The following is an 18,933-nucleotide window of genomic DNA, read 5'->3' as shown; positions in this document are numbered from 1 at the left end:
TGGAGAAGAGTCCCAAGAGGCAGACAGAGAGACCCCAGGGTAAGGTTACCAGATTTTTTTCAAGGAATCTGGGGACACAATCAATCAATCAATCAATCAATCAATCAATCAGTCAGTCAATCAATTAATCAATGCATGTTTGGGACATTGATGCTGCAGTGATGGCGGTGGCAAAGGGGTGGCCACCCCCTTGACCTCAACCACCATGTTTCCCCTTTCTCCGAGGCTTCTATCTCCTTTCTCCATGAGCCTGGGCAGCCCCTGAGTTGTTGGTTCTTCGGTGGTGGTGGGGAAGCAGTGCACAGTGGGTCAGGCATGGAAGGCAGAGAAGGAGGACCGAGAGTGGTGGCAGCAGCAAGGCTTGGGCAGCACGATGCCTTCCTTCCCATCAGAGCAGCCCCAATCCCATTCCAACTTGCGTGCAAGCAGGAGGGGGCAGGGATCCCTTAGCTAGGAAGGGAGGCTTTCCATTGCCTAACTGAGAGATCCCTGCCCCCTCCTGCTTGCACTCAAGCTCTGATAGGCAGCGTGAAGCCTCCTTCACAGCTGAGAGATCCCCGCCCCGCTCCTGCTTGCACGCAAGTAGGAGTTGGGAGGCTGCTCCTATAGGCAGCATGAAGCCTCCCTTCACAGCTTAGTTGCAGGGGTCAGGGAAGGTGGAGGCAGCCTGGAAGCTGCATCTTAGAGCCCCTGCACAACCATCATATGGGGACTTCTGAGCAGCTCCTGAAGCCAGCGATAGCCAATTGCTCTGGGCTGCTGATACTGCCACTGCTGTGTTTCCCGGGGACATTAGATGAAATCCGGGGACATTCCGGGGATGGAATTTGTCCAGGGACTTATTCGCAAATCCGGGGACTGTCCCCGGGAAATGGGTCATCTGGAAACTGTACCCTAGAGAGCCGCATTTGGCCCCTAGACTTGGTTTCCCACCCTTGATATAGAGAAACAAAAGGGAAGCTGCAAGAAAATGTTGCAGTGCATTCACATCTCCTAACTGCAGCTCTTCTGATCAGCGTCCCAGTCAGTCAGAGCATTCCATTCCTCCATCTCCATTTTTCGTTTGCAACTGGCCCCCAATTTTCCTTGCATACTGAGCATGCTCAGTCCCCATTAGGCTTATTTGGGGTGGGAGGAGCTGCTCCATTTTGCACTCCTATGCCCACCCTAAGACTAGCATCTGTACAATCCAACATACAACCCTGATGGACAGTTTTGAGGATTTACAAGGGGATTAAAAAAAATATTCCATTTATAATCATTTCTCCCCTAGCTGTGCGAGACAGGCAGGCGACTACCAGGGAGAGATCGGAGCTGCCATCAAAAGCTGCCTCATTTGTTTCGGCTCCGAACGGAAGATAATTGTGCTGCTTATGAATGCGGATGCCGTCTTGCTGCCCATTCCGGTTGCCTCCTTAATTGCTTCGTGTTTTATCCTCGCCTTCTTTTAATCCACTGTAAGCTGCCGTGGAGATGGCGCGATCAAAAGGTGGGCTTCAAATCTTCAACACAAACATAAAGAAAATGAAGTTGCTGCTGATCTCCTCCAGCTTTTTGCTCTTGGGCTGGTTGTTTAACCTGCGATCATAAGCCGCTCTAATTCCAGAAAAGCAGATGGTGACCTGTTGTTGTTTAGTCGTGTCCGATTCTTCGGGACCCCATGGACCAGAGCACGCCAGGCACTCCTGTCTTCCACTGCCTCCCACAGTTTGGTCAAACTCATGCTGGTAGCTTCAAGAACACTGTCCAACCATCTCGTCCTCTGTTGTCCCCTTCTCCTTGTGCCCTCCATCTTTCCCAACATCAGGGTCTTTTCCAGGGAGTCTTCTCTTCTCTTGAGGTGGCCAAAGTATTGGAGTCTCAGCTTCAGGATCTGTCCTTCCAGTGAGCACTCAGGGCTGATTTCCCTAAGAATGGATAGGTTTGATCTTCTTGCAGTCCATGGGACTCTCAAGAGTCTCCTCCAGCACCATAATTCAAAAGCATCAATTCTTCGGGGATCAGCCTTCTTTATGGTCCAGCTCTCACTTCCGATGGTCACCTACCGGGGGCCAAGTTCAAAGTATTACTATGAGTATATAAAGTCCTTAACAACTTGGGACCATTTTACCTACAAGAGCATCTTGCTATATATATGCCCACTTGACCACTTGGATCAGCAGAAGTGGCATTGTTAAAGTTGCCACCTAATACCTTTGTAAGAAATTGATCTTTTAGTGTGGCTGCAGCTACACTTTGGAACTCTCTGCCTATTGATAACAGGCAGAAACCCTCACCATATGCTTTTTAGTGCCTGCTCAAAACATTATGTTTTAGATCAGGGGTCAGCAAACTTTTTCAGCAGGGGGCCGGTCCACTGTCCCTCCCCTTGTGGAGGGCCAGACTATATTTTTTGGGGGGAGGGGAAATGAATGAATTCCTATGCCCCACAAATAACCCAGAAATGCATTTTAAATAAAAAGCACACATTCTACTCATGTAAAAACACGCCAATTCTCGGACCATCCACGGGCCGGATTTAGAAGGCGACTGGGCCAGATCCGGCCCCCGGGCCTTAGTTTGCCTACCCATGTTTACTTTTAGTTTGCTTACCCATGTTTTAGACAAACCTTTGCAGACGTTTAGAAAGTTGATGTGAGTTTTAATCTGTTTTTGGTCCACATTTTAAAAGTCTTAATTATTTTTCCTCATTGATAAATTTCTTGTTTTATTTTGTTTTTCATTTTCGCAAACAAGCAATGCATAAATTTTATGAAATAAAATAAATCATTCCCAGCATGATGCGTGGTATGTGTGTTTGTAAGTAAGTAAGTAAGTAAGTAAGTAATAATAATAATAATAATTTATATGCTGCCCATCTGACTGGGTTGCCCAAGCCACTCTGCAGCTGTAGCTGCAGAAGGGTCATAGCAAAGTGTCCCTATTTTCCAGGAAGTCCTGAATTTACAGAAGCTGTCCTGGTTTTTTATTTGATCCTGGAATGTCCCGCTTTACCTTGGGACATTCTTATTTTCATTGGAGAAATGTTGGAGGGTATGGAGTTAATGTGACCCCCAAACCAAGGAGATAAGTAACTAGACAACCTTTAGGAGACATCTGGAGGCAACCCTGTATAGGGAAGTGGGTTTTTTAAAAAAAATGTTTAATGTTTTATTATGTTTTTATATTTATTGGAAGCCACCCGGAGTGGCTGGGGCAACCCAGTCAGATGGACAGGGTATAAATGATAAAATTATTATTATGATGGAATAAGACATTCCTACTTTCATCAGAGAAGTGTTCGAGGGTATGTAAATCTTTATTAAACGGCACGTGTGCAACTGTACAGGTTGGGGAAAGTGCCCAATTCTAAATCAAAAGGATCTGAGCTCTGTACAGTGGTACCTCAGGTTAAGAACTTAAGAGGTCTGTTCTTACCCTGAAACTGTTCTTAACCTGAGGTACCACTTTAGCTAATGGGGCCTCCTGCTGCCGCAGTGCCACCACAACGTGATTTCTGTTCTCATCCTGAGGTAAAGTTCTTAACCTGAGGTACTATTTCTGGGTTAGCGGAGTCTGTAACCTGAAGCGCCTGTAACCTGAAGTGTCTATAACCCGAGGTACCACTGTACTTCAACACAAAGCTGGGGGGAAGGAGATATTTCCTGGGGGACGTTAACAGGCTTTAGAGGAGGCAGAAATAAAGTTGGGGTGCCAGAGGCAACCCCCTTCCCAGGACAGAAACAGGCGAAGGACAAGCACCCATTAAAGAGGCAAATGGGACGAGTTCGTTTTGCCCGCATGCATTTCTGTGCTTTCAAGGGAATCAACATGACATTTTGTTTACAGTATCACAGAAACCATGTCAGTGTGAACATGGAAGCACCGGGGTGCAAGTAAAAAAACACACTGTTGGGTGTGAGGCAGGCAGGCAAGCAGGCAGGGTGCTGCTGCCCCAGGTAAGACATAGAGGAGAGATTATTATTTTTATTTGAATTCCCAGGCTGCCTGCCGCTTGTTTTTAATCTGGTCAGCTGTCTTGGTTGTACATAATGAATTGACCAGGATTTTTGGCCTTGAAGGATGTATCTGTTTGTGCTACTGATTGAATGTTACATTTCAATAGGTTTGTTTGTTAATATATTGCACTCTGTACTTGATTGCCATTTCGTGTTTCACTACAAAGCAATTAACAAATGTTGTGTATGTGTGTATGAAAGATACATACGACAGGGGAAAGAGACAATGGAAGAGGACTGGAAGAAATTTAAAATATATCTTAAAAATAATTGCAAAATTGAGGAGTGCTAAGATGTCAGGGGGTAAGAAGTAAAGAACTGCAGCAGTAAACAAAAAAACTTAAGAAATTTTTTATGAAAGGGAATTAAGATAATAGACCTAAGGGTTGCTAAAGAATTATTAAACAAGGATGCAGGGATGGGGAGGTATGGGGAAGTCAAAGAAAGAAGGGAATGAACTGATGAGCTTGAAGTTGTACTGTTTTATATTGTTCTTTATTATTTGTGTGGAAAATTAATAAAAATTATTATTAAAAAAAAAAAATGAAAGATACATACGCACACACAAACATCTCTTGCTATTATGTTTTTAAGGTAAAGATAAAGGGACCCCTGACCATTAGGTCCAGTCGTGACCGACTCTGGGGTTGCGGTGCTCATCTCGCTTTACTGGCCGAGGGAGCCGGCGTACAGCTTCCGGGTCACGTGGCCAGCATGACTAAGCCGCTTCTGGCGAACCAGAGCAACACACGGAAACACCGTTTACCTTCCCGCTGGAGCGGTACCTATTTATCTACTTGCACTTTGACGTGCTTTCAAACTGCTAGGTTGGCAGGAGCAGGGACCGAGCAACGGGAGCTCACCCCGTCGTGGGGATTCGAACCACCGACCTTCCGATTGGCAAGTCCTAGGCTCTGTGGTTTAACCCACAGCGCCACCCGCGTCCCTCTTATGTTCTTAGTTTGCATCTAAAGGCAGTTACCTAACTTGCACTTTCTGAACAACACAGCCGTCCTTTGAAACATTCACTTCTCCGAATTTTGTAATGCACTCTCCTCCAGCCAAGTAAAGTGTGCAAAAAAGTGTATCGTTTGATAACATGTCCATATATTAGTGGGGGGGGGGGACAACTAAAATGCATCATATTGGGGGAAACTGCTTTGCCAGACATGTATACCAGGCAAGGTTGTGTACAAAAATGTGAACACCAGGAGAAAATTGTACAAGAATGCTGAAGAATTTATTGGATCTAACCAAATAAACCAAAAGCAAAGTGATGTGGAAATATGGAAAATCAAACTGAAGAACGGAAAAATCTGTCCAGTTGTGACTGACCCATGACAGGTCCTTTCCAGTGATGGCTCCCCAGTTGTGGAATGCCATCCCTAGGGAGCTGCGCCTGTCTCCACTGTTAACCTTCAGGAGGAATTTGAAAACATTTGTTTACCCAGCTGAATTCGGTGGCTGAAGAATAACTCTCCTGGGAAGCCCAAGATCATCAGATGGAAACAAATGTTTTTAACCACTCTTAGAAGGTTTTCAACTGCAACTGCTTCTAGATGTTTGTCATTGTAACTGCTTTTAAATTGTTTTAACCTGTTTTGGAATGTTTTTTTCATTTTGTTTTTAAGTTGTGTGTCTGTTTGCCACCCTGGGCTCCTTGAGGAGGAAGGGCGGGGTATGAATGGAATTCAGTAACATTTTTTAGAAGTGGAAAAAAATGAGGAACTGAGAGATACCAAAATCAACAGGTTTGGTGATCCTTCCACTCTCTCCTAACATCTTCCACTCCCTAGTTAGGCTGTCCTAAGGAGCCTTCAAATTATTCCCAACATGCAAAAACCCTTTCGCCTGTGGCAAGTCCTTTTTCAACGGCTGGTTGATTAAATTAGCTTTTCCCGTCCTTGCAGCAAGAAGAGGATTGGAGAGATGGCGCCAAGGAAATTCCATGCCAATTTCTGCAAGGTTGTTTGGCGCTCTGTGGCGATAAAACCACAGAGGATTATCCTTTTGCGAGAGAGGTGGCGGTGAAGCAAACCTGTGTGCTCAGAGGGTGTACGGCCTGGAGCCCTGACCGCGAACTGCAGGGAATTGTGGATTAAGGGGTGGGGAGATGTGCGTAGCTCTGAATTCCATGCGCACGGCACAGCACTAAAGAGATCCATCAAGATGGGGGGCTTGCGAAACTTTGCTCCTGCAGCAGTTTTCAACTTCTCCGGAACCAGCCCCGGCTAAAACAGACCTTGTCGGCAGTGTTTTGTGCTGATCTCAGAGCAATTGCACTCTGTACGCTTTTGCTGTGCCGATCAGTTAAGCTTGCTCAGACTCTAATAGCTGTTGCAAGAATCATGGCTGCAGGGGGAACATGTTATCCTCAAAACATCAGGGCTGGTGCGCAACCCTCGAAAACAGCAGAGCATTCATAATCAGCTCCGTTTGGGATACATGGGTCTGGAAGCAAAAAGCCTCTCAACTCTCTACACTGCTTCTGGCATTAAACCACTTACCCCCAGCCTTCTGAAACCTGGTGACCATGAGATGCTTTAGGCCGTGACTCTTAGCAACCTGAGCTGCCACATTTACCAGCACCTTAGAACAGCGTTTGAAATTCACCAGGCACGTTTTGCACCAGGCTATCGGCCACTTGTGACCAAGGGAAGATGCCCGGGTACCAGGATGGCGCCTGACATCTCTACCATCTGGAGGTGCGTGCCTGGAGATCCTTGGACCTTGTCTGTTTTCACTCACTTGGCAACGCATCTTGTAGAATTCTATCCATTATATTTTATCGGCACAATCAGAATTAATTTCAGGAACACAAAAGTTGCACTGAAAAATACAACCTTTGAGCCATCTGGCCCCAAAATGTCAACTAGGTATTTTGTTTCAGTGGCTGCAATCCTGGTTTAAGGTGCCTTACATGGCCTGGCTTATAGATCTGATTTTCTAACACAGCCTTAAAAGCTGTGAACCTCTGGTGTAATATAGGAAACTGCCTATTGTGTGCCCAGAGTGGTATATTGAAAGGATAAAGCAAATTCCACAAGGATAGGTCAAATGGCCAATGCAGCCAATGGTGCCAAACACAGAGATGGGGAATGTGTGACCTTCCAGATACTGCTGGATCACAGCTCTCATTGTCCTTCAGCATTAGCCATGCTGGCTGGAGCTGATGGGAGCTGGATCCCAACATCTGGAAGGCGATACTGTTTGATTTATTGCATTTATATCCCACCATTTCCCCATAGGAGCTCAAGGTGGTGTACATGGCTCTCCCCTTCCTCAATTAATCCCCACAAGAATCCTGGGATGTAGGTTAGGCTGGGAGGCAGTGACTGGCCCAAGGTCACCCAGTGAGCTTCGTGACAGAGTGGGGATTTGAACCCTGGTCATAGTTCGACGTGCTATTCACTACACCACCGCAGGCTACCATCCCCAGCTATAAGGAACCTCCGTGTTCAGAACTTAGGGACCTGCCTGATATTGAGTCACACCAGGTGAAGGTCGAAGGATGGACATTGAGACTTTCTCTGACGTTCTTGTATGTTATCCTCGACCCACAGATGGAAGAGCATATGGGGCCGAGCAATAGAACAGGGGATAGTATACCTCCGCGGGAAGGGACGAACAGCAGGGGACAACAATTGCTTTCGAGGCCTGCTTTGTTGCCTTGGCAGAGATTTCTGACGGGCTGAACACACAGCCTTGCTGCCAATTCCTCTCCCCGAACACCACGCTTGTCAGAAGGCTGCCAACTCGGCAATGATTTCCACAAACAATATTGGAAGAAAGCAAGTGATTGGAAGATGCTTATACTGCAAATCGGCAAATGCTTTATTGACTTGCATCCTCACTGCACATAAGAATTTGACTCATCCTCGTAAAAAAAACACCCCTAAATAAATAAAAGTTGGCACCGGCGTATAAGACCCCAAACAGGGTTGGTGTGAGCAATCAAGGATGAATTCCGCCTCATTTCAAGCCCCAGGCTGAAGGAAACCCTCCCACCCACTGTCCTGCTCTGCTAAACACAACGCTATCCACTCTCATAAAACACAAAGAATCCTTCTGGCAAGAGGAAAGGCTAATGTGAATCCATAACAGAATATTGAGCCGTCCTAAACAAAAAACTCATTTTTTACTTTTTCTTTAAAGGCTCCCTTTTGGAAATTTGCCTTTCGAAATCCTAAAATTGTCAGAACACCTTTAGAAAAAAGCAACAGAGCACAGCCCAGATCTGTGGCAAGCACATTTGCTTTTGTTTCTTAGGGTCAAGTTCCCAAGGCAGCTTGTGAACCAGCCCTGACAGGATCAGGGGTCTCCTGCTGACAGATCAGGGATGGTCTGGTGTGGTCTTCCAGTTGTTACTAGGCTGAAACATGACTGCTGGTGATCCTGGCAGGGGGTCACATTTAAAGGGTCCCAGGCACCCGCAAGCCCAGAATAGTAAGATGGAACGCTTACAGGCACCAAAAGGGAGCCTCCTTTTCTGCTATTGATGCTGCTGCTCATTTCTTACACCCTGCCTGCCTTCTCCCAACAACTGGTTCTCCCCCTGAGAAGCTATCAGGCATGTAGGACAACTGACTAAAAGAAGCACACCATGGACTAGTTATTTAAAAGGCAGCAAAAAAAATGGGAAGGAAGTCTAGACTTGCATGCTTCTGGCTGCTCTCCACACAGTATGTCATGAAAGAGCTGTAGCTCAGAGGCAGGTCACATACTTGGCATGCAAAAGGTCCCAGGTTCAATCCTCGGCGTCGGCTGGGAAAGCCTCTAGAGAGCAGCTGCCAGTCAGTGCAAACAATACTGAGTCTGATGCAGCAGAAGGTAGCTTCCAATGCTCCATTAGCAGGTATTTCCAACCACTTTCACATCCTTGCTTCATTTCAATCGCACGCAATTTATTCGAGGGAACTGGGCTCTGAAGCCAAGGTGAAAGCGGCAACCATTTTGATAAGGACAGATATAAAAAGGAGGTTTCAAAGAGAGTGTTTGTAGCAAGTGAGACTGATGTACAACTGGGTGCAGAATCCGATGCACACGTATTTGCTGGCAATGATGGGAGCCAGGCAGGCAGGCAGGCAAATGAAGTGTCAGAAAGGCCGGCTGCCGGAACCACAAACCCCCAACTCCAGGGTTCAGATTAGGAGATTCTAACATGGACCTCATTGCTGTGGCATGACTGCCATCTGGCTGCAGCAAACAGGAAATGAGACATGGCAGGCTCAGGCTGAATAAGGAAGGAGTGCAAAAAACTCCGGACCCCCCGCAGGTGTCAAAAGGAGGGCTTTGAGGATCCATGCAATTGCTGCGTTGGAAGAATGGGCAAGGGTTAAAAGAGGTGGTTGATCAGGCCTGGTTCAACCAGAATTCACAACACAGGCTGGACTGGGACAGCCAACAGCGCTGGGGAGAAAAGCAGACACCACACAGCAGGTATCGAGATAAAAAGTGTTTTGCAAGCAACTTCACCACCACCGCCAGGTCATAAAAACAGTACAGCACTCTCTAAAGATTGGCACTGCACATTCCATCTGGTTCCAAGAATTACTATCCCTTGAGATTACATTGAGGGCCTCGCTGATGTGTGTTCTCTTTCACTCACTCACTCACTCACTCACTCACTCACTCACTCACACACACACAAGTGTCCATACAGGGCTCATGCCATCTCCATCAGCCGCCACCCAAGAATCATCGCAGCTGCAACAACAAAGAGAGCAGCTTGTAGGACAGTCACCAGCAGTTTCCACAGCGCTGCTCACAGAACCTCCCTCCCACCCAGAGTCCAATTGTTCCTTTGATTCACCCTCCACAGGAAACACAAAGAAAACATTGGGTTTGCTCATTGCTGGGATATACAAATGGCTACCGCCCCGCCCGCCTCTCCCCTCCAGCTTCGGAGCAATCAAGTGCGATCCCCTGAACCACACTTTCAGTAAAAGCAATTGGAAGTTCAGGACACCCAAGGACCTCGGAAAACTCCTGTTTCCCTGCATGCCTAACTGCGATCAGCGTCGTTCACGGTGTCGGCTGTTTAAGAGGCACTGCGGTCGGATCTGTCCTCCATTCAGCACCTCTCAGATGTGCAGGCTGCCCATTGCGTCTCCCCGAGGCTACCCTGCTTGCGCCTCTCAATGCAAAATATATATATAATTTTTAAAACGATACACCGCGTGTGCTCTTCTGCAGGATATACAAGAATGGAATGGACTCGAGACCACAGGCATACATTCTTCTTTTAAGTAGTCTTTGGAAATGAGAAAGCTAAACTAACGCTGTGGGGTGGGCTCTGGTACACAGCGTGGGCTCACAAGAGAGAGAGAGAGGAGAGCAGGAGCAATGTGGGCAGCCAAACAGGCAGCATCCAAAGGATCGAGGAGGGAGGTGGACCTTCTGCTGGTTCAGACCCAGGAAGAGCAACCACAAGTCTCTGCAAGAGCTGATTGTCTTTAACACAACGCAGGGCCAGAGAGTCACGCAGCCGACCGCCGCCGGATGACGAAGGCTCCGCGCTGGAGCTGTCCAAGGTAGATCCGCATTTTTGTGCTGTCGCTGGTTTTCCTCACCCAGATCTGCGAAGGTTTGGGGGGGGGGGGACAAAAGGAAAGTCAACTTTTTGTGTTTTCATCTGGGTTGGATTATACAGTCCGCGCTTCCATGAAAATATATCAAGGTGGTAAAAACCACAAGTGGTTGGGATAAAAATCAGCAAAGCATCAGTTAAAAACAACAATGAAATGTCAGTAAATAGTTGGGTGAAAAATAAATCATGTTGCACCTCTTTACCCTGGCAAAGCATTATATTATATTATATTATATTATATTATATTATATTATATTATATTATATTATATTATATTATATATTATATTAATAATAACTTTATTATTTAAATACTGCCCATTTGACTGGGATGCCCCAGGCACTCTGGGCAGCTCCCAGCAGAATATTAAAACCACGATCAAACATCAAACATTAAAAACTTCCCTCAACAGGGTTGCCTTCAGATGTCTTCTAAAAGACAGGTAGTTGTTTATTTCCTTGACATCTGATGGTAGGGCATTCCACAGGGCAGGCGCCACTACCAAGAAGGCCCTCTGCCTGGCTCCCTGTAACCTCACTTCTAGCAAGGAGGGAACCCTTTCCCCAGGGATTCAAGGTGGCTTACACAAATTAAAACAACATTGGTAAAATACAAGAAGCTAAGAACATACAAATGGTAATTGTTAAAAACTAATTAAACACTAACAGAAATAAAATATAAAAAACAAATCTTTTAAAATACAGATAAAAAAGCAAAGCACTAATAAAAGCCCTCTCCTTAAAAAACCCCAGTAATTTCCTAGAGACCTGTCAGAATAAGAGTCTTCACTGATGATACCTGAGGTATGTATTTTTAGGACCTATCTTATTTCTGTGATTGTATGTTGTTTTAAACTTTTTTTAAGGTTGTGTATTAGTTGGAAGACATCCTGAGACCTTAAGGTGAAGGACGGGTGTAGCAGCAGCAGCAGCAGCAGCAGCAGCAGCAGCAATAATAATAATAATAATAATAATAATAATAATAATAATAATAATAAGAGGCCTGTCTTTGTAATACAGTTAGGGCTGGCAGAGACCCTTGTCTGAAACCCTGGGGAGCTGCTGCCAGTCAGTGTGTGCAACACTAAGCTGCACAGACTAATTTTCTAGCTAGGTGCAAGGCAGCTTCCTATGCTCCCCAAATTCCCTTTTTCTTGTTGGAGGTGTCAGGGATGGAACCTGGGGCCATCCTGCACCCAAGGCAGGTGCACTACAGCCTCTCTCATACGGTCTTACAGCAATTATTTCATTTCCTGCTGAAATACGAAAGACAAAATGCACCTTTTCCCTAAGCTGACTTGAGAAATATGTCACGCCTACTAAAAGTGGCCGGCGCCAGAAGAATCCTTCTCCCCAAATTTGGGCACGTCTCCGGCGACAGGGCGAGTTGGGACTTAATTTCAATTATGCGGGCACCTAACCGCATTAAGATGCTTATTGTTAATGTTAATAAGAGCGAAATTGCTAAATTTGATTTAAGGTTATGTTCTAATGCATCTCTCGGTACAACGTTGCACGCTCATTTGAATAATCACCCACTGAACATAATGACATCTTTGTGACTAGTTTCATTATTAATTGAAAGAGACACTTTGAATAGCAGCCATAACTCACGAGCCTGAGCGAGCCGTACAAAATGTTTTCCTTTTAATTGCCCACTTGTTTCAGTTCCCATGTTTTGCTCGAGGCAGGGTTTTATGCAGCTTCGAGGAGTTGGAAGGGGCCACGAGGGTTCTCTAGCTCAACCCCATGCAATGCAGGAATCTTTGTGCCCAATACGAGGCTTGAACCCACGGCACCAAGATCAAGAATCTCACGCTCTACGTGATAGAGTGACTTGCCAAATTATTGGAGTACTACAATATATCCAAAACAATGGGAGAAATTGGAGGGATCTCAAAAGAGAAGATAGACAAGGATTGGAAGGTGTTTAAAGGATACTTGCAAAACCATATTGAGAAATCAGAACTCCTATTAGAATAAACAAGTGCCGTTTTAAATACTGAAATACTAAATAAGATGGATAACAATGTGTAATAGAAAAAGAAGCATGAAATTAGGTTAAAGGTGTGTGAAAGAAAGTAATAGAAGTGGAAAGAAATTGCAATTGAGTAGACTGGAAGTCTAACACAAAGGTGGGGTGAGGGGTGGTGGATGGTGATGGGAGAAGGAATTATTTGTGGGATTGAGTGTAGGTATGTTTGAACATTTTTAAGGATTGTATGAAATGTATGTTTGTATGCTTGTATATTCGCAACATGTGTGTATTAATGCTGAATCATTTTAACAATAAAAACTTTTTTTAAAAAAAGAATCTCACGCTCTACGTGAGCTACCCCACATGTATGGAGAAAGGCAGATAAAAATGTAAGAGGAGATTTGACAGAATTGCTGTGTCTTTTCCCTTTACCTGTGCGAATAGCAACCTTGCCAATAAGCTGCTGAGGCACATAGAATCAGAGTTGGAACGGACTGTGAGGACTATTCTACCCCAACCGCCTGCAATGCAGGAATCTCTCGCCCAATGTGGGGCTCGAACGCACAACCCTGAGGTTAAGAGTCTCATGCTCTACCAACTGAGATACAGTGGTACCTCGGGTTACATACGCTTCAGGTTACATACGCTTCAGGTTACAGACTCCGCTAACCCAGAAATAGTGCTTCAGGTTAAGAACTCTGCTTCAGGATGAGAACAGAAATTGTGGTCTGGCAGCGCGGCGGCAGCAGGAGGCCCCATTAGCTAAAGTGGTGCTTCAGGTTAAGAACCGTTTCAGGTTAATAATGGACCTCCGGAACAAATTAAGTACTTAACCCGAGGTACCACTGTAAACAGATGAAGATTATTTTGCTTCCTTGGCCCCTTTTGTGAAATATGGGATGAGCCAGGAAGTGTGGCCACTGGTCTTTGGTTAAGAACGCAGGGGGGAGTTTTATACAGAGTTGGACCACTGGTCCATTTAGCTCCGGACCGTCTGCACTGGCTGGCAGCGGCTCTCTCCAAGGTTTCGGGCAGGGATCCTTCTTTCGCTAGCCGTACCTGGGGATGCTGGAGATTGAAAATGGGCTCTTCTGCATGCAAATCAGAGGCTCTACCACTGAGCCAAGGCCTTTCCTTTAAAAAAGAGAGTAAGAGTCTAGTCCTCATGGTTCTTATTAAAGGGCTGGATTAAATAGGAACACGGGAGGCTGTCAAATGTCAATGAGAACATCTAGCTCGGCACTGTCCATCTAGAGAGCACCACAGCCATAAAATGGGTGCCTCCCACAATTTCCTGTTGGTATTTCAACCTGGCTGTGTTGGAGTCAGCGGCAAACCAAGCCAAGGAGAATAAAATCCAGCCTCCAGAACAAAAACACAAGCAACCAACTGGGTAGAGGGGAAAGCAGAAACAGTCTGAGCAACTACAACTCAAATCTTTTGCTGCCCTACTCTTCTTTGAAGGAAGGTACAGAGTAGAAATCTAGTAAGTAATAAAATAACTCAGCAGAGGGGCGGTGGAGGTATAAACGACTGCTAGACTTTTGAAAAGCTGGGATCAAGTTCATCAACTTTGCTGAATAATTAAACTCAATAGTTTTAATTGGATTTTGACTAATTGTGCAATTAATTGTTACTGGTTTGAATTTTATTGTGTTATTATCTTCCATAGTGGGTTATGCCAACCACTATTCTGACTGCTTTTTATAGGATAGGGGGCACTGGGGAGGGGTTTAGGAAACCAAGGGAGGAGGCGGCCTGAAAAAAAATCCCCTGGTCTAGACCAGGGCTTCCCAAACTTGGCTTTCCAGCTGTTTTGGACTACAACTCCCATCATCCCTAGCTAGCAGGACCAGTGGTCAGGGATGATGGGAACTGTAGTCCAACAACAGCTGGAGACTTGTGTTTGGGAAAGCCTGGTCTAGACCAAACCCCCAATGCATTCACCAAGGTCTCCCTGACTCGCTTTAACTGAAGATGTGGCAATTATTTTTCCAAAGGGAGGATCAGATGATGTGTGCGAGCCAACAATGAGCTACATTTATGCGGTTCAGGAAGGTTTGGAACAGTCTCTAAGAGGCCTTGTAGGTGATGCCTGGTCACCACTGGCCTCTGCCAGGGCCTTTTTGATGGTGGCTCCATGTTTGTAAAATCCCCTCCCTGGTAAAGTGTATCTGCCTGTGCCATTGACTTTCCGCAGAAATGGTGAAAATGTTGCTATTTGCACCCAAACATTTGACGGCTGAAGGATATTGCTACCGGCAACCCTGAAATCACTGGTTTTTTAAAAGTGTTTTCAGAATGTTTTTAAATTGCCTTATTGATGTGTCTGCCACCCTGGGCTCTTTCAGGAAGAAGTGTGGGATATAAATTCAATCCATCAGCTGTCAGCTCTTGGCACATAAACTGGGATGGAGAACTAGATAAAGAGCTTCACTTAGTTACGGAAGAGTAATTGTGTTTTAAAAATATATATGGTCAGATGAAGAGTTTCGGCTTAATAAATGCATCTCACTTCCAATTCCCGAAGCTCTGCCACCAATTGCTGCTATGCAATTGACTAGACAGAAGATTCAGTACCATATTTTTCGCTCTATAGGACACACCTAACCATAGGACGCACCTTGTTTTAAAGGGGAAGAACAAGAAAAAAAAAATCTCCCCCTCTCTGCTCAGCGCCCCTTCAGTGAAGCGGCAGGAGAAACGGAGCCCGTTCCATTTCTCCTCCCGCTTCGCTGAAGGGGCGCTGCACAGCTCTCCCTCTCTGCTGAAGCCGGGAGAGTCTTGCTCTCCCGGCTTCAGTAAAAGGAACCTGAAGCCTTTGGAGCGCAGAGGGAACTCGCACTGCGCTCCAAAGGCTTCGGGTTCCTTTCGCTGACCCAAAGCCTTCGGAGAGCAACGCGAGTTCCTGCTGAAACTCTAAAGGCTTCAGGAGGCTATCCCTGAAGCCTGGAGAGCTAGAGGGGTCAGCGAAAGCAACGTAAAGCCTCCGGAGCACGGAGGGAGCGCTCCCTCTGCGCTTCGGAGGCTTCGCGTTGCTATCGCTGAAGCCAAGGAGCCTGCATTCGCTCCACAGCACACACACACATTTCCCCTTAATTTTTGGAGGGGAAAAAGTGCATCCTATAGAGCGAAAAATACGGTATTTTGCTCCAAAAGCTGCATTCATCCTGCCACTGGAAAAGAGTCAGGTGGCTACATAAACAAGCACACTTCGCTTGTGTGCATACCATAATTTAAAGCACAGTGCCGCCGCCCGGTAAAGAATTCTGAGAACTATAGTTTACCCCATGGAGCTGCAATTCCGAACACCTGTAATAAACTACAGTTTCCATAATTCTTTGGGGGGGGGGGAGGTGTACTCAGCCAGAGGCAAGAATATTAATAATATTTTGTCATGGTCCACAGCCCCATTGACTGCCAACCCTTTAGGCTTCACACCTGGCATCTGCCTGCAAAACTCACTGAAGACCCGAGCTTACCTCATTGGCTCCCACGGAACTGATCACACAGCTGATTTTGGTGTTCTCTTTCGACTCCAGATAAATAGCCTGGCTTTTGTGATACCTGCAAGTAAAGGTTAAGAGCTGTGAGTCTACTTGACACTCTGAGACCGCCGAAGATCCCAGCTTACAAAAATCATCCTCTGTCCCCCACTCCCCGCAAATGAGAATGAGCCATTTGCCTCCCGAAAAAGGAACATTTTAATCCAGGGGCAGTTGATGTTGTGCCTTGCAAATGTTGCTGGACTCTAAACTCCCATCATGCCCAGCCAGCAAGGTCAATGGTCAGGGATTATGGGCCACCAGATTGGCTACCCCCGTCATCACCCACCCACTCATTTTGCTTTGACCTTAACAGCTATTATTTATGCCTTGACACTTGAGATTTCGTATTTTTAGGGGCCTCTCCCACTTTTGCGATTGTCATTTGATTTTAATGTTGTATTTCAAATTGTTGCGACCCACCCTGGGAACCTGGGGGTGAAAGGTGGTTAATAAATAAATACTAATAATTTATAAAAGTGTTCTGGGTGCAAGACTATCTCATTCAGAGGCACAACTAGCAACTCGGGAGAAGGGCAGAATGGATGCAACAGGGTGAAGACCTGGCCATAACACAAAAAGCTTTTGACAGTGTACTGTGGTGCAAATGCAGTAATGCCCTTTGTCTGCAAACTATGAGCAATGCAGCTGACTCGTTCCCCTCTCTAAACTGTGGTTTAGCATTCAAGAATTCTTCAAATGTATAAACACAACAGCATTCCACAGACTACACCGGCTGCTTTCTCCTGCTTCAATTTTATTATGGCTTCTGCTTTTTAAGGTTTAATGACAGCCAGTGTGCTCTTCACTGCAGGGAATACTGATGAAATGTAGCCATTAGCAAAGGGGCTTATAAGTGCAGACTAGATGCGGGGAGAGAAATGGGAAATTTGTGGTTATCAGATAGTTTGTATGTGCTATATCTTTTTGTTTTTTAATTATATGCAAGAAAAACTACAGGAGTTCAATATAGGACCCAAACTGGAGTTCAGCAGAGCATCATATTCAAAAGGGGAAATGGTGGATTATCCAGAAACCAAATCCATATGTTTATTGCATGCTGTGGGAAAAACAATCTTTATTAAATTTCTCAGTGATCCAAACACTGCAGCCTCTAGGCCACGAACAATAAAACATGAAATAACAAACCAACAGGTGACTAATAATCAACAAAGAAATCAGTCAAACAGTTAATTTGAACCTGCCACCCTCGCACTCCACCATCAATTTATATAGGGAGCAAAATAATAAAAATACATTAAGTAGTTTAAAAGATCTCTTAAAAGGCCTGAGGGGAAAGGATCTCCTTTGCTGGGTGCTGAAATGCAATTAACACAGGTGCCAGGTAAGCTTTCCGAGGGCAGCCTTCTACAAAGCGGGAAGGGGGCAGAAACCAATGAAAAGACCCTCTCTGCATAGTTTAATCCATCAGAGTTCTATTTAATGTCGTGTCCGAGGGCAAAATGTGGTGAGGTGCCAGTCACAGGATTAACAATGTGAATCGCTATTTTAAAAGTAATGTAAGATCTCCCGCAATCTGGACCTAGGCCTACAGTGTGCCATGTGTTTGTGTGTGAGAGAGAACTGAAGTTCCCCTACAACTATCCCAATAGGATCCCTTGCACCTGCAACCCGCTTTTTAAAAGCCACTGATGAAATTGCTAATTGTGCAAAATGAAGACTTATCTCATTTAGCCCCCGATTCTGGTGTTATGAAAAGGTGTGGGCGGAGAGAAAAAACATCACTCAAATCTGCACACCATCCATGCGCTCATCATTTGATGGACATCTTTTACATTCTATTTCTTCTCCAACCATGTCACAATAGCGCACGATTTCCAGCAGCCACGTTACCACAGAGCAAACAGAGCGTGCTTGCTATAAACTGGGGACACACAGGCTGGTGAAAAAGCGGACCTGAGTTCCTGCACACAGTCTGCATTTCAGCCACCAAGCCACCTTTTTTAGTTACAGAGTTTGCTGGATCAGGCCAATGGCCCATCCAGTTCTCCATCCTGTTCTCACAGTGGCTGACCATCAGAAGCCTGTAAGAAACCCTCATGCAGGAAACGATGCCTGGAAACGATGCCTTATGAGGAATGGCTAAGGGAGCTGGGCATGTTTAGCCTGGAGAAGAGGAGGTTAAGGGGTGATATGATAGCCATGCTCAAATATATAAAAGGATGTCACATAGAGGAGGGAGAAAGATTGTTTTCTGCTGCTCCAGAGAAGCGGACACGGAGCAATGGTTCCAAACTACAAGAAAAAAGATTCCACCTAAACATTAGGAAGAACTTCCTGACAGTAAGAGCTGTTCGACAGTGGAATTTGCTGCCAAGGAGTGTGGTGGAGTCTCCTTCTTTGGAGGTCTTTAAGCAGAGGCTTGACAACCATATGTCAGGAGTGCTCTGATGGTGTTTCCTGCTTGGCAGGGGGTTGGACTCGATGGCCCTTGTGGTCTCTTCCAACTCTATGATTCTATGATTCTAGGACCCGAGCACAAGAGCCCTCTCCCCTCCTGCGTTTTCCAGCAGCTGATATTCGGAAACATTTCTGCCTCCAACCACGGAGGCAGAGCATAGCCACCATGGCAAGTAGCCACCGTGGCCTAATCCTCTTCTAAAGCCATCTAGGTTGGAGGCTTTAAAAGAAGGTTAGGCAAATCTGTGGAGGACAAAAGCTATATGCTCTGCTTTCAGAGTTTTGCAAGGAAGAAACCTGCCAGATACGAATAAAAAGGTCACAGGGAAGCCTATGCCTAGCTTTAAACAGTCATTCTTTTGCCATCAGGAGGAAGGAAGGAAGGAAGGAAGGATAGGAAGAA

The 18,933-nt window shown here is 45.6% G+C and overlaps 1 protein-coding gene and 1 long non-coding RNA gene across 2 annotated transcripts in view; both read right to left on the bottom strand.

Moving 5' to 3' along the window:
- LOC307205127 overlaps positions 1-18,933 on the bottom strand; it is a 144,443-nt gene that overhangs the window by 14,218 nt on the left and 111,292 nt on the right. The window lies entirely within an intron of this gene.
- Positions 9,441-18,933, bottom strand: part of SUDS3 (SDS3 homolog, SIN3A corepressor complex component) — a 32,205-nt gene continuing 22,712 nt past the window's right edge. The window contains exons 11-12 of the mRNA XM_079957343.1: positions 16,047-16,131; positions 9,441-10,576 (exon numbers count right to left, since the gene is read on the bottom strand). Coding sequence (XP_079813469.1) covers positions 10,478-10,576; positions 16,047-16,131 — 184 coding nt within the window. The 3' untranslated portion in view covers positions 9,441-10,477. The remainder of the gene's footprint in view (positions 10,577-16,046; positions 16,132-18,933) is intronic.

The sequence above is a fragment of the Podarcis cretensis genome, assembly GCF_951804945.1.
Source record: "Podarcis cretensis genome assembly, chromosome: 16".
NCBI lineage: Eukaryota > Metazoa > Chordata > Lepidosauria > Squamata > Lacertidae > Podarcis > Podarcis cretensis.
This window is presented reverse-complemented; position numbering and strand designations above follow the sequence as displayed.